The sequence below is a fragment of the Planococcus citri genome, chromosome 5 (assembly GCF_950023065.1).
Source record: "Planococcus citri chromosome 5, ihPlaCitr1.1, whole genome shotgun sequence".
Lineage (NCBI taxonomy): Eukaryota > Metazoa > Arthropoda > Insecta > Hemiptera > Pseudococcidae > Planococcus > Planococcus citri.
Genome location: NC_088681.1, coordinates 10593023 through 10609763, shown reverse-complemented (window position 1 = coordinate 10609763; position 16741 = coordinate 10593023). Strand labels below are relative to the sequence as shown.

The following is a 16741-nucleotide window of genomic DNA, read 5'->3' as shown; positions in this document are numbered from 1 at the left end:
ATCTGGCATTTTGCAGCCAGTAGCTTATGGTCAGTGTTGCAGTCAGCACCAGGATATGTATGACAATTCTTCACTATGTTCTTGAATCTTCCTTTTACAAGAATGTAATCTATCTGGTTTCTGGCTCGATCTCCAGGACTGACCCATGTGTATAATCTTCTTGCATGTTGTTTGAACCAGGTATTGCATATTATTAGATCGTGTCTTTCTGCGAACTCTACGAGCATTTCTCCTCTTTCATTCTGCTCTCCAAGTGCGTGCTTCCCTGCCACTTGGCTACCATGATCATTCCCAACTTTGGCATTGAAGTCTCCCATCAAAAACACAACATCATTGTTTTTTGAGCAGTTCATTACTTCTTCTAGGTCATTGTAGAAGTTATTGATTTCTGCTGTACTGCTTTCTGCTGTTGGCGCATAAACTTGAATTATCACGATTGGTTTTGGCTTGACCTCCAATCTCACAAATATTATCCTCTCTGATTTTGGAATTATGGCACTGATTTTATCGCTGATTCTGGTATGTATTAATATACCCACACCTAGTTCGTGTGTGTCTTTTCCAGCGTAGATCATTTCATAATCCTTATCTACCCGGTTTCTGCCATTTCCAGTCCATCGGGTCTCGCTTATTCCTAATACGTCGATTTTTAATCTCCTGGCTTCCTTGATTACATTGGCAAGTTGTCCAATTTTATACAAGGTTCGTACGTTCCAGGTTGCGACGTTGATGTTGTTCCACCTTGTTTTAACTCTGCGTATTCTTAGCACCCTATCCGGCTGCCTTGGCGGATGAGGATCAGCCTGACGGAGACTTAGGGCCATTGCTGAATTGATGTCCATATAATTCTAGGGAGATATAATGGTGTTGGTTTCCCGTTGCCTTCCACCATGGTTTTCTGTTGGGGTTTGCTCCCTTAGCTGAATGTGCCAGTTTTTAGGCGCTGGTATTCGCCTTCTCACTCTGAAGCCCTTGAGCTTCCCTGGGGCTGGAACGAGTGAGTTGTTGGTGTTCTGCAGCTGTTATGCATTCTTGTTTGTAATCCGGTATTTATGTAGAGGTTTGGCCTTCAGCTTGCCACTCCTCCCCGTCGTTCCACCAACTGGAGAATTCTGCTTTGGCCATGTTTATCGATTCCGAGTCCATCGAACAGCAACATGTTACCACCCCGCACGACGTGGACGCGCAGAATACCCCTGGTTTTGTCTTCGCCTTCTCATCTGTCCTCGGGGACTGGCTCCTTTTGATGATCCGAGCTACTACCTAGAGACTACCTCTAGCGACAACAACCTGTGCCCTCGCGAGGCGACCTATTTTTAGCTGCTTATATTAATTTCCACACTTTCTGGAGAGATTTTGGAGAAATTGGAAATTCCACTGGAGGCTCCAGAATGATCAAAAATGGTGAAATTTGAGTTTGGCATTCCCTTGACCTATTTTTTTAGCTGCTTATATTGATTTCCACACTTTCTGGAGAGATTTTGGAGAAATCGGAAATTCCGCTGGAGGCTCCAGAATGATCAAAAACGGTGAAATTTGGATTTGACTTTCCCTTAACCTATTTTTAGCTGTCTATATTAATTTTCACACCTTCTGGAGAAATTTTGAAATTTTGGAGAAATCGAAAATTCCGCTGGAGGCTCCAGAATGACCAAAAAGGGTGAAGTTTGGATTTGGCCTTTCCTTAACCTATTTTTAGCAGCTTATATCAATTTCCACATCTTCTGGAGAAATTTTGGAGAAATCGGAAATTCCGCTGGAGGCTCCAAATTGACCAAAAATGGTGAAATTTGGACTTGACCTTCCCTTAACTTATCTTTAGCAGCCTATATCAATTTCCACATCTTCTGGAGAAATTTTGGAATAATCAGAAATCCCGCTGGAGACTCCAGAATGACCAAAAATGGTGAAATTTGGATTTGATCTTCCCTTAATCTATTTTTAGCAGCCTATAATTTATTTCCATACCTTCTGGAGAAATTTTGGAGAAATCGGAAATTCCGCTGGAGACTCCAGATCCAGAATGACCTAAAATTGTGAAATTTGGATTTGACCTTCCCTTGACCTATTTTTAGCAGACTATATTAATTTCCACACCTTCTGGAGAAATTTTGGAGAAATCAGAAGTTCCGCTGGAGGCTCCAGATCCAGAATGACCAAAAACGGTGAAATTTGGATTCGACCTTCACTCAACCCAATGCCCATTCGTGCTCAAAATTCAAAATTCTTGTTCTCCGGAAGGGGTAGTTGGAAAATTTTTGAAATTTTCACATCAAAAGTTTTGGGGGGGTGGGGGGGGGTGAAAAATTTCTAAAATTCTTGAAAAAAAACGAGGAGGGTACTCTTGACGAAATTTTTTCAAAAATTTAGTTACACCCTAAGGTGTATTGTATATTTTTTGTGGAGCTCAAAAATCGGTGCAACGTGCTCAAAAAAATCAAAATATTGCAAAAATTGCTTTTTGTGTTTGGACTTTCGAGATCAACATTTTTGGAAAAAATAAAATTTCAAGCAACGAACTTGAAAACCTAGGAGAATGACAATTTTCCATTTTGGAGCCTCAAACGTAGGTAAAAACAAATACAGTCCAGTGGCAAACATCAATCAAACTGCATTTCGTGATAAAAGCACGAATAAATTTTGCTCGATGCACGAGGACTCCAAAACAATCTTTTCAAGCACCGGCGTCATTCATCAAACCCCAATAGAAAAGGTCAGGGGGAGGGGTCAGCTTCCATTTTTCAGAATTTCGTTATCTGCACGTTTTTAGAGTCATTTTCACATTAATTTCCATCACTTCTGCAGAAATTTAGAAATATTGGAGAAATCGAAAATTCCACTGGAGGCTCCAGAATGCCCAAAAATGGTAAAAATTTGTATTTGGATTGCGAGGGGAGGAGGGAGGGAGTTGGTTTTAGAGAAAATACAGTAGTTCGTGGAAATTTCAAAAATTTTCGTAAGATCAACAAATTTTTGTGTTTTTTTTCAATTTTTTGCCTTGAATTAATGAGCAAAAATGCACCCGAAATAAACTCGTTAAATAGGTCGAGAATTAGTCGGAACTCGATATTCAACAGTCCAAATCAATTTTCACGGTTTCTGGAGAAATTTTAAAATTCTGGAGAAACCGAAAATCGCGCTGGAGGCTCCAGAATGGCTCAAAATGGTGAAATTCGGATTCGACGGAGTTGATGCTATAATTTTCGTTATTTTTCGCGTGTTTATTTCGGAGGTGAGCGCTCTCTGATCCCACTTCCTGCTCATTGTTGAGGGAGGAAGGTGGACTCGTCTAACAATAAGCTTTCCCTACGTTTCGAATTGCGAGAATCGCGATACGATACGGGATTCCCTTGTGAAAAATATCGCCGAAATCATAGGTCAACACCTCTCGTTGAATTCCCACTTCGAGGAGCATTCAACTTATTCTTCGAATTTATGAATAATTATCGATCGATTATTTGAATTTTTTTTTGTTTTCTGTATTATTTTGCAGGAATTATTACGCTGGGATTCGATGCTATCCGTATCGTTGGAAGTACTCTCCAAATTGAACGCTTTGAATAAATGTATGGCTAACCGAAACATATCGAGTAGTAATAGCTCCGATACCAGCGGCAGAATCGTATCAACGGCTGATCGTTCGTCGACTCCCACGTCTAGCACGAGTGCGTACGAGAAACATGGCGGATGTCGAGTACCATATCATGCTTTTTACGTACCCGAGCTGTCTGAACACGTTAATATAACCGTAGATTATATGAGATGGGTTAAAGGAGAGCCTAAGGTATTTGATTTTCTACGTACGAGTACAACACACTTCGCGTTGGTGAATTTTCGAATGTCGTATCTACATTATTTTATAAGGGTATAATATGTAATATTGTCAAACACACGATATTCGAAAACGATAGATTGCTTTCGAATTTTACTACGCATGCGAGCGATGAATTGAAGCGACGACGACGAAGACGACGATACGATACGATGAACCGATGATGATGCTATTGTGCATGGTTACATAAATGTATACTTAAGGACGATCCAGGCAGGAGTCAATTATCTCGCTCGACGCATCGAGCGAATAAATTTCCATATTTATTACGTAAGGTGCGACTGACCGAAAAAGGGGAGGGTGTTTGGTTGGATAGATTAGCATAGTAATGGATGTGCGAAGGTACCAGAAATGCCAAGAGATCGTTAGGTTATGAAACCCTCGGCCCCCGTCTCTCGTACTATTGTTTTCGTTGTTTTGATTTTTTTTCTTTACTTACCTGTTTGATTTTTTATTTTATGCATTCCGTTTATGCGTGCGTGTTTGTTGTTCGCAGAGTAAGTATTATTTTTGCGATTTTCCCTTCATATTCGATACGGAAGCGAAGACTACGTTGTTGCTGACTGATCAACATATGCAGGTGAGTTCGAACGGTGACGTTTTAGAAGAAGCAGACGATGGTGTTGACATAACATCGCGCTGTCGCTGTCGTCAGATGAATCGAATGCGTGTTTTTTGAGAGTGTATTAACCTTTCGACGAATGTGTTTTGTTTATTGGATAGATGCAAAACGCGGTTGAAACTTCGATACAGAGAGCCGTCATGAGGACGTTATTCGAGCCCAGTGGACCAACGGCGATTAGTCAGTTTTTAGATATTCACGTTTCTCGGGATAATATCGTACAAGATACCATACGCGAGCTTTCCATTTACGATACGACCGATTTGAAGAAACCTCTCAGGGTATGTACTATACAGATTCTTCTAAGAGTGTAATTGCTGAAAATTTGGAAGAATTTTTTTTTAAAATGGCGACATTGCATTTTTGTGAACTGAGAAATTCATGTAATGTGCAAAGGGAGTGAGAGTGATGCATTTGGTGGGTTTGTGATTTGATTTGGACTGATTTTTTTTCAATCGTACCAAGGTTATTACTTATTATTGCCTATTAGTGAGCGAAAGTTAGTGGATAGGTATGAAAGTGTCATTTTTTTAACCGAATCGTTTAAAAATGGAAACTTAATTATGCTGAGAAAAATATTTTCGTAAAAAATATTTTGTTGTAAAATTATACCTAGTTGAAATTAGAATGACCTGGTTCTGTGTATTCGAACAAATGAATCGTAGTACATATTAGCGAATCGTTCGCGAACGATGTGAAAATAAGGCGTAGATCGACTGCAATTTTTCATTATTTCGTAGTATCAGATTTTTTTATTCAAAGTCGCGATATATTCAACATGTCTATAAGTTTGCGAACGAGTGAATCAGCTCTTGAAACGAATCATTCACGAACGTCGAAAAATTTAAGGATCAGGATCAGTGCATTATTAGAAATGTTTTGAATTTTATTTTGTTTAAATTTCTATCTCGTTTATTCTGAACTGATTCTATTAAGTGAGTCATTTTTTTCTCGAGCGAATCGTTCGCGAACGAAATGAACACGAGTTGTCGAATCGAATGAATTGTTTTGTTCGTTTTCGTTTGGTTGGAAAAAAATTCTGATATTATTCGCTGAAAGTCGAATGATTCAGTTGTATACGAACAAATGACTCATTTTTCGAGCAAATCGTTCGCGAACGATGTGAAAACGACTATAAATTTTCATTATTTCGTTATTAGTCCGGCATATGACAATAGGAGTAATTGCACCCCCCACCCCCGCCGATCCTCCGGAATAACTTTTTTCTTAAAGGGGACATCCTAAGGAACATTTTAAAGCAAACTTGCCAAGAAAAAAAGTTGGCCTTACTTACAAAATGGCGGCCATTTTGATTGACAGGTCAGCCGAAATCGCAGATTTTGCGTTTTAACATAGGACTTGCACGAACTTCTTCAAACTTTACAAAGGTAGATCGAAAGATCATGCAAAAATTTATCACCTGTCAAAATTTCAAGTGCTAAAGTGCGTTTTTCGATTTTTGGTGAATTTTTGAAAATCGAATTTAGGCCAAAAATGAGGGAAAAAATCAAAATTTTACCAAATTGACCAAGAAAGCTGAAATTTGGGATATACCCTATTTTCGACATGCCAAATCGATTGGAAACGGTTTCAACCCGTTTTGAGCAGTTCTGGAGCCTCCAGCAGATTTTTGAAACTCGAAATTCCCACAAAATTTCATCAAATTGGAGTTGTAAAGCTAAAATTTATACTAAAAACTAATTTCAATACGCTACGAAGTACTGCAGGTGAATTTCAAGTCGTTTTGGATCCTCCAGCGACTTTTTGAAAATTCCTGAAGCCTCCAGCAGATTTTTGATACCTACTTTAAATTTTCACAAAATTTCATCAAAATGGAGATGGAAATCTGAAATTTATTCTACACTCCAATTTTAACACCGTCTGAAGACGACTTCAGGTGGGTTCAAGTCATTTTAGGGCCTCCAGCAACTTTTTTGAAAATTACTGGAGCCTCCAGTAGATTTTTGAAACTTGAAATTTCCTCAACATTAATTTATCAAATGGAGTTGGCAAGCTGAAATTTACTTCGCAGACTACATGGTGGTTTCAAATGGTTTTGAAGCTTCCAGCTACTTTTAGAAAATTTTAATTTTCCAAAAAAACGTCATACAACCTTTCAAAAAATTGCTGGAGGCTCCAAAACGACTTGAAATTCACCAGCAGCCAACTTCGTAGTGTATTGAAATTAGTTTGCAGAATGAATATCGACTCTCCATCTTAGTTTGATGATATTTTGGGGAAATTTCAAGTTTCAAAAATCTACTGGAGGCTCCAGTAATTTTCAAAGAAGTCGTTGGATGCTCTAAAATGACTTGAAATACACCAGAAGTCGTTTTCAGAGGGCGTTGAAATTGGAGTGTAGAGTAAATTTCAGATTTCCATCTCCATTTGATGAAATTTAAGTTTCAAAAATCTGCTGGAGGCTTTAGGAATTTTCAAAAAGTCGCTGGAGGCCCTAAAATTACTTGAACCCACGTGAAGTCGTCTTCAGAGGGTGTTAAAATTGGAGTGTAGAGTAAATTTCAGATTTCCATCTCCAATTTGATGGAATTTTGTAGTAATTTCGAGTTTCAAAAATCTGCTGGAGGCTCCAGAACTGCTCAAAACGGGTTGAAACCGTTTCCAATCGATTTGGCATGTCGAAAATAGGGTATATCCCAAATTTCAGCTTTCTTGGTCAATTTGGTAAAATTTTGATTTTTTCCCTCATTTTTGGCCTAAATTCGATTTTCAAAAATTCACCAAAAATCGAAAAACGCACTTTAGCACTTGAAATTTGGACAGGTGATAAATTTTTGCATGATCTTTCGATCTACCTTTGTAAAGTTTGAAGAAGTTCGTGCAAGTCCTATGTTAAAACGCAAAATCTGCGATTTCGGCTGACCTGTCAATCAAAATGGCCGCCATTTTGTAAGTAAGGCCAACTTTTTTTTTGACAAGTTTGTTTTAAAATGTTCCTTAGGATCTTTAAGAAAAAAGTTATCCCGGTGGATCGGCGGGGGGGGGGGTGCAATTACTCCTATTGTCATATGCCGGACTATATGTATCAGTGTTTATAGTGTTTCTTTTTCATTCAAAAAGCTGGCATGTTTGGATTGGAAGCATTTGTTGGTTCGCGAACGAGTGAATCAGTTTTTCGGAAGAATCATTCGCGAACGTCGAAAAATTTGAAATTTGAAAATCGGCGAATCATGAAGAATTTTAAAGAATATAAATATATTGAAATTTTCGTTTCGTCTAGTCAATTCTGATTATGAAAAAGTGAATCTTTTTGCGAGCAAATCGTTCGCGAACGAAATGCAACTGAGAAGGAACTGAAGGAAGTGCTCGAAAGGAAATGCTCGAATTGAAAACATGGTTTGATTTGTTTGTTCCGTAAAGAAATGTATTTTTTGCGGTGTTGATGGCCGAAAATTGAATGATTCAATTATGTATGAACAAATGAATCCATTTTTCCAGCGAATCGTTCACGAACGACATGTAAAGCAGTTCTGTTGAGTGTATTTCATCGTTATCATAAATGAGTTTTTTTTTTTTCAAAAATGAAATCTTTTTCAATACGTTTCTTCTTTTGCGAGTGAATCTGAATCTCTTTTTTCAACAATTCGTTCGCGAACGACCTACAATTATATTATTTATAACGAAAGCATTACTTTTTCGTACAAATCGTTCGTAATCGATAATATGAACTTTTGTATTTTTTTCGTTCGCGAACGAATGAATAATTTTCAATCTTTCGGATGATTCGTTCGCGAACGACTCGATATTTACAGAATGTGTGTAATTACGGATTTTTTGATCAAGTTGTTTGCGAACGAATTGATAATTTTTTGGTAAAAATCGTTCGCAACCGAAGTAAACTGAAGTACTCCATTGCTTGTGCTTTTTTTTCCAAACGAATCGTTCGCGAACGAAATGAAAATCGAAAATTTCTAGTGAATTTTGACATCGTGTCTTGTTTGAAACTTCATGTTGAAGGATTTATAGCTTATAATAGGATATATTCTTGAAAGGTATTTTTTCGTTCGCGAACGAATGAATCATTTTCAAATGATTCGTTCGCGAACGACTGGTTACTTGAAGAAGGAGTGCGTCATGGTCATAGAAAAATTTTCATTCAATTTTCGACTTGGGAAAAAATCTCTTGCGATCGAGTGAATCTTTTTTTTTTGTACGAATCGTTCGCGAACGAAATGAACTCATGCATTCCGGTAACGTATTGATAAAAGATCAGCAGCTGTTCATTTTGTGAAACAATTGAAACATGGTTTTGACTTGTGCTAATTGGTGTAAATCGAACGATCTTATTGCATAGAGGAAGGAACGAGTGAATCGGATTTTTGATAGAATCGTTCGCGAACGATTTTTAAATCAAGGATATCGAATACATTTTTCTTATTTATTTTCTGTTATTAATTACCTCGTGACTCATGTGCGAGTCTTTTTTGCTTTGAAGGGTCAGGGGGAGGGAAATTATATGTGTCTGTGCGCATATTCGTTCGCGAACGAGCGAATCACTTTTTTCATCGTATCAGTCTTGAACGACACGCAACTGAAAAATCGGACTCGGTCCATTATGGAAAATTTTCTAAATTTAATCCAGTGTTGTCTTCGAAAGAATCATTTTTCGAACGAATCGTTCGCGAACGATTCAAAAATGAATGAAAACGTTCGTTATATTTTGTGTTCGTGGCGTAGAGCGTAGAAGAATGAATAAGAATATTTGAAAATTATACCGAGTAGTTGTTCACGAACTAATGAATCGTTCTCTGAACGAATCGTTCGCGAACGATTCTGTTGAATTTTTGGAGTTAATCAATTGTTCGCTGGCAAATAAGTCGTTTTCTAAAAACAAATCGTTCACGAACGACGTGTATACGTGGTAGATTCTGAATTGATTCATTTATAGAAAGCTTGTCGTTCGCGAACGAATGAATCATTTTTTCATTGAATCATCTCCAAATGAATTTATGACCCGGATAGTTATTTTTCAATTTTCATTTCATATTTTTCCGGGAAATCCGAATAAATGATTCACTAATCGAATCGTTCGCGAACGACTTCAACGTCAATTTTGATTTTTGGTCATTTCTGTTGTTATAATTAATCTGATGCGATTGCGATTGGTCGAAAAAATCGGTTCTTCGTTCGCGACTGACAAACTTGGAATAAGAAAAATGACCATGCAACAATAAGATTTGTTAGTCTCGATCGTTTGCGAATGATTCAATTTTGTATTTATTCATGTGCCAGTTTCGAATGATTTGCTCATTCGGAGTGATTCGAATCATTCGTGATCGTGAACTGTTTGTTGATTTTTGACGACATTTCTGAGTTACGAATATTCATACAGTCGTTCGCGAATGATTCAGTTATTGCACGGATTTATATTGTCTTTTTTGTGTGATTTTGTCTGCCCTGTCCAAATGATCTGAATCATTTGCGAACGATTTGTTAATGAAGTGAACGAATATTCGTGCTGTCGATCGTGAATGATTCACAATAAATCGATGGTTCGATCGAGTGATTCGCAAGCAAAGTGAACGTGAATCGAGAATCGTAGTCGTTTTCTAATGATTCATCTTCATCATTTCTGAAATGAATCGTGGACGATTTGTTCGTAATAATCGTAGGAATTTTAAAATGCAGTGTTGCCATCTTTCCAATTTTCAAAAAAATAATATTCCTATTTATAAATATTAAAAAAGACCTCAATACCTGTGTGCATATTTTAATCGTATTTTAATTTTGTTCGCTCAGGTACACTTTTTAGGCGAAGAAGCCGAAGATGCGGGCGGCGTTCGTAAAGAATTCTTCATGTTGGTGCTGCGAGACATATTAGATCCGAAATACGGTATGTTCCAGTCGTACGAAGAAACCAATACGATCTGGTTCCGCGACGATACATTCGAAGATGACACCATGTATTACCTGATCGGAATACTTTGCGGATTAGCCATCTACAATTTCACCATTATCAATATCCCATTCCCATTAGCTATGTACAAGAAGCTGCTGAACGAGCCGGTCAGGCTAGAGGATGTCAAAGGACTATCGCCTACGTTACATAAGTAAGCGAAAGGAGGAACGATAATAAATTGGATTCGAAACGCTCGAATAAGATTACGATAATAATCGATTTGGTGTACGGTTTACAGGAGTTTGGAAGATGTGCTGAGTTATAACGAACCTGATCTGGAGGATGTGTTCAGTTTGCATTTCGATATCACTAGAGACGTATTTGGCGAAATTAAAGTCATCCCTTTGAAACCGAACGGCGAAAATATTTCGGTCACGTTGGAAAATAAGTACGAGTTTTTTTTTTTTTTTACATATTTCACGAATGTTGGAAAATTATTGAGTGATGGAATACTAACGTGGAATTTTGATTCTTTTTAGGCAAGAATTCGTCGACTTGTACGTCGACATGATCTTCAATAAATTGGTGGAAAGTCGTTTCAAGCAGTTCAGCGCCGGATTCCATAAAGTCTGCGGCGGTCGTGTACTTCAACTGTTTCACGCTCAAGAGCTAATGTCTGTAGTCATCGGTACGTTTCATCGCATAATTATTTCATTCTATGATTCTCAGTCGAAAGCTATAAAGGAATGAATAATCGAATAGGTGTGTAATAATCTGGGATATTGTTATATTTTCGCAGGTAACGAAGACTACGATTGGTATCAGTTGGAAAATAGCGCTATTTATAAGAAAGGGTACAGTTCCAGCGATCCGACTATTCGAATGTTTTGGGAAGTTTTCCACGAAATGTCGCTGGAAGACAAGAAGAAATTTTTATTGTATTTAACCGGTTCCGATCGGATACCTATTCAAGGAATGAAAGCTATCAAGGTAAGATTCGATTCGATTCGAATTGATTTTAGATGTGGGTTTGCTTCTTGCACGGTTTTTCATTGTTGAAGTGGTAATTGGGTGTCGTTTGTATACGAGTGATCAGAAGTGGAGGGATATTTTAAGTTGGTTGCGGTGGTTCGAATTTGATTTATGCAATTAGCAGTGTTAATTAGTGAATGCATTTCTAGCCTTTCAATGTGTGAGTAATCAATTCCAGGTTTAATGTATTCAATGCATAAGCATGGTTATGCAATTTTTTCGTCCTTCAATTTACTGCTAATTTTTGGTTGTTTTGTTTGTAATTGTTTCTCGAAAAAAACATCGCAATTTTGTAGGTATAGATTCTTGGCTCTTGAATCTGAAGTTGACTTTGACTCGAATTGGATTATTTATTTCGAATTTTTCCGTCAATTTATCAAATAATTTGGTTTTTAAATTCGATTTTTTTCAAAAAAAAATTTTTTGAGCGAGAATTTTTGAGTTGCTAAAAAGGTAGCCCTGAGTGCCAAGACATTTTTTTCGTTTTCTTGATCAAATCATTTGATTTGAACCAGCTGGACATGAATGTTTGCGGTTGTTGCGTTCCTCACTAAACTTCTTCGGTGATTTCTCTTTTCTCTATGAAGGAGATTTGAATAAAGTTGGGGACCGGGGGGGGGGGTGAAATTCATTGAGATAGTGTCCAAAATGAAAATGGATCCAATTTTGGTAGTCTCGAGGATGAGGATTCGATCGCGTTTCAACAGGAACCAAAAGCATGTTCCTTTGATTCTTCAAGTTCAATAATGGAAACTGAAACTGAAACCAAAACGTTCCTCAAGTCCATACCAATCAAAACACAAACTTTGATGATGATGTGAATTGTCAAACGGTCAATATCATGAAAAAAGCTATGAAAAGAATGTCCGGCATTTTTTTTTCGAATCTTTCAAGATCTGAAACTGAAACCGAAACCAAACTTTGAAAACTAGCACATCATCAATTTGTAATTGTGTTGGATTCGAATTTGAAAAATTTGGTTTGACCTCGTTCATCGTGTAAATGAAGAAAAATTGAACTGAAACGGTTACTCGTACTTATGAGATTCTGACACAATAACCGAAACCGAATCTGCTGCCATTATTTTGATCAATATTGCAAAATTGCGTTATAATTTGAATTTAGACCACGTTTTTTTGTTAAAGACGGATGTAAAACTGAAACTTGAACCGCGTTTGTTGAGTAAATTAACGGATTTCCGCGTTATATGTTTCGTTACGGATAACGTTATCGCAGTTGGAGTCTTTGGTCGGGTTCTATTCTCATTTTTCTCTGTTGTGCGTCTTGCCATCCTTAAGATAATATTTCCCACTTCTTCGTGTTGGAATTTTTGAAGAGCGGAGAGTGAAAAACTACTTCATGAGGTGACCTTGAGAAACGGAAACGGAAACTGAAACTGAACTGAAGTTTTGGGTTCACGTTTTCGGCAGAGTCGTCGTAGTTGTTTTTTTGTTTTATTCTGTAAATTCAAAGTCTATTCTTTCGAACTGTGAACGTAACTTTTACACAAATTTTGAGCGAATTCACGGAAACGGAATCTGAAACCGTTGTTTTAAAACCCAGAAACGTATGTAATCTATCGTTTTCACGAAACAGACAATCTGATAGATACCAAGTCGTGAATTTTGGAACCTATATGTATTATTTTGTTCATTTCTTTCAAATAATTGCAACCAAAATAATCGAAATAACGGAAACTGAAACCAAAAATGGGATAAGTGTTTTAAATCAAAACAAGTCAAATTTCAGAACTGAACCCAATTCTAAGGCAACGTAACTCACGACGTCACGAGTAGCTAATTTTCGTTCTTTTTGCTGATGAGTCGCTGCGCTGTCAAATAATTGATCATGATTTAACCGAAACTGAAACCGCAAATTGAAATTACAAATAAAAGTTTCTGTGTAATTTTTTTAAAAAATGTCCAATACTACCAAAATTATGATTGTAATAATTTGTAATGTAATAATTTGTTCTGTTATAAGATTGTCCTGCAAAATTTGGAATAACCGAAACCGAAACCACAGTAAAAATTCCGTTTTTCTTTGTGAATTTTGAAAATAGCAAAATTTCCTCATATTTTGACATTATTAAAGTTATGTTGAACAAAATTTGATGAATTTTCAGGAAGATTTTTTGGTATAACTGAAACGGAAACCGTTTGCGGTTTTGTTGAATTTTCAATAAAAATGACGAAGTCAGCTCTTAGTATGACACATGAGTTTTGAAATTCCAACATAATCGATTCTAATGAAAAATATTTGCAATGGGGGTGGAAATTTCGAAATAACCGAAACCAAAACCGTAATATAAATAACGTTTTCTGTAAAAAAAAAAATCATCTCATGAGTAGGTAGAGTCACCATCATGTTAACAGAATGATTTCTTATAAAGTAAATGATTTAAAGTGGAATGTTTTAAATAACCGAAACCGAAACCGAAACCGAAACCTGTATCGAAAATGAGTTTTTCTATGCTTATAATAAAATTTCATGACTCGTCAGGGCTCGCTATATCGAAACTGTAACCGAAAAAAACAGGTTAATCGGCATTTTTTTTTTTTTTTTTTTTGGTTTCCGGTAATCTAGACCGGAAACGTTACGATAACAGTTACCAAAATTGAAACCGTGACCGAAAAGTACAATGCTTTCATTGCAGAGCTCGTCGAAAACTGTCTGAAAAAATGCTAAACCAACATCAAAACCGAAACAGTAACCGAAAGTGAAAACGGTTAATCGGTTTCGGTATTTTTTCGGTTACTGGTATGGTAATCGAATCCAAAAATGAAAACGTTACACCCGAAAACAGAAACCTTTATTTATTGATTTGGCCAGTCCTGAAGGCTGAAACTGGCAGAATTTCTGAATTGAAGCAACTTTTTGAAATAACCGAAACCGAAACTGTAATCAAAAATAGTGTTTCTTGGATAATGTTTAAAGAAAGTAGTGAAATCAAGTGGGGATGACACGTTATGATTTTAATGCAAGTAGTTCTAATGAAAGAAATAAAAAAAATAAAAATAGACTTGGCTCGTGCCATTTTTGAAATAACTGAAACCGAAACCAAAATCTAAAACCAAGTTTTTCTGAAATGAATTTCCAAAACACTGACAAATTATATCAAAGATTTCAACATTGTCAAAATTGTGGATTATGATATGATTTTTTGAAATAACCGAAACCGAAACCGTAATGAAAACGACGTTTTTTTGTGTAATTTTTGAAAAATCAGCAAAATAATCTTGCATTCTGATTTGAATAATATTGTGCGTTCAAATTCGTGAAAGAAAATGAGAATTGGAAGAGGATTTTTTGAATAACCGAAACGGAAACCGTTCATGAAAAATTAACTTTTTGAAAAAAATGATCGTTGTAATTGCATGAGCAAGCTACAAATCATCTTATTGTAATTTGAGTTGAATGAATAGCGAATATTCCTTGTTTTGGGTGTATTCATCCTTACGTCTCTGCCCCTCCTCCTCCCCTTCTTTTCCTTGTGTTTTTTGTTTAGTAGCGTAATTTGTCCAGTAAAATATTGTGTAATTCTCCTCCGTATTATTGCTTCGTTGGTAATTTTTTTGTACTTTGTGTTTTAATGTACGGTAATTTGATTTGATTTTGATTTACACTCACCAAAGCTTAGCTTTATAATCCACTAACGCAACATTTACTCGGCTGAACTTTGATTTTCATTATACGATATTGTTTATTCGCAGATTGTGATACAACCCACGGCCGACGACAAATACCTTCCTGTCGCTCATACCTGTTTTAACCTACTAGATTTACCCAGATATCAAACGAAAGAACGACTAAGATATAAATTACTACAAGCCATTCAACAAACTCAGGGCTTTTCACTGGTGTAGACATCGTGTGGATGATTTTTTCTTTCTTTTTTAAATTCTATTATTTTACTACGTGTACCGTTAGTGTGTGTGTGTGTGTGTGTGACTGTGTGAGTCTTGATCGTGAAAAACTACCACTTCTACCTACTACTCTACGGTATACGTACGTGTGATTGTACGTGTGTTATTGTTGTTGATATCGGTAATCTGTCGATATTACTTTAAATTATTAGTAATTATTATTATTATTTTACGTACGTATCTCTATACCGTGTTATCTGCAGGCTGTTTTTATCGATGTGTTAAAATAATGTTAAATACATTAATAATAAGGGTGTTTTTTTGCCGCCCCTCCCTCTAATACCCACACTGTTTTTAGAGCACCTTGTTCTGTTCTCGTTACTTGCGGTTTTTTGTAAAGTTATTTTTATTGATTGTTTTTTCGTTTTCTTCGTTGATTCTTTTCAATTCGAGAGAATTATTATTTTTTTTTGGAAATTGATAATTTAAAATAACAAAAAGATCGAAGAAAATTTCGGATTTATTTTTATTTTTTTTTTTTGTATCTGGTCACTAGAGCACACGGTTAACTATTTCAAAACGAACAATGCTACTCGTGAGGGAAGATTTGAGCTATGAGGTAAAATTATTGTACTAAATTGCGTGTTGAACCAAAGCACATTATTGTATCTATTGTATCATTTTTCTGAATTAGCAGCGGGGGGATTCGATAGTGTTTTATTTAGACTATAATTATTGCGATGTTTTTTTTTTCGCGTTATTATTCAAAGACTGGGAGTGATTATAACTATTATACTACGTACTACATATTTCATGGCCTTAATACGATGCTCGCGATGTTACCGTTTTAATTAATTTACGTATTATTTTTTTTTAAATGATTTTTTGGAAAATGTTTTTTCTTCCTATTTTATTTTGTTACGATGATAATTGGTAAATGTGACGAATCGTTGAAGAAAAAAAATGGCGAAATATTGACATGAGGCAATCTTTATCTTATTATCCCGGAAACAATCACTGTTTTACAATCGAATACTTATTCCTCGACACGAAGATGAGGATCGAGTTTTATTATTCTTTAATTTTTTTTTTTTTTAATCGAATAATTTATTATTTTAAATAAAAAATCTTTTATTTTCACGTTGATTGGTTGCGTTATTTTATGATGGAATGGGGGCGAGTAATTTTTAAGATTTCGACCCCCCCCCCACCCTTGTGTTGTGAAACAATTCATCAACTTTGGTGTTTGAATTTCGAGGTAGGCTCAAGGCTGTATATTTAACTGAAGCTCTTTTTTCAAGAGCAGGAGAAGAATACTCCCAATTTTTGAACCCCGATCACCATCACCCCTCCCCCGAGACTTTTTGAAAACTCGTGAAAGGGAAGTTATGGTCCTCTGAGAATCCCGAAATGGTCCCGCAGATATCCTGCGGTTCAATTGGGAAATTTGAAAATGACTGACATTAAATGGGAAAAGGAGGGGGGGAGGTTGAGTTGATTGAATGCTCATTTGGACTGAACTTGAAGAG

General features: G+C 36.4%; 1 protein-coding gene across 3 annotated transcripts in view; it reads left to right on the top strand.

Annotated features, from left to right (window-relative positions):
* Window positions 1–16356, top strand: part of Herc4 (HECT and RLD domain containing E3 ubiquitin ligase 4) — a 31166-nt gene extending 14810 nt beyond the window's left edge. For all 3 annotated transcript variants that reach the window (XM_065365217.1, XM_065365216.1, XM_065365218.1), the window contains 8 exons: window positions 3494–3784; window positions 4329–4412; window positions 4556–4735; window positions 10215–10525; window positions 10613–10762; window positions 10854–11002; window positions 11114–11304; window positions 15060–16356. In XM_065365217.1, coding sequence (XP_065221289.1) covers window positions 3494–3784; window positions 4329–4412; window positions 4556–4735; window positions 10215–10525; window positions 10613–10762; window positions 10854–11002; window positions 11114–11304; window positions 15060–15212 — 1509 coding nt within the window. In that variant the 3' untranslated portion in view covers window positions 15213–16356. The remainder of the gene's footprint in view (window positions 1–3493; window positions 3785–4328; window positions 4413–4555; window positions 4736–10214; window positions 10526–10612; window positions 10763–10853; window positions 11003–11113; window positions 11305–15059) is intronic.
* Window positions 16357–16741: the final 385 nt, after the last annotated feature.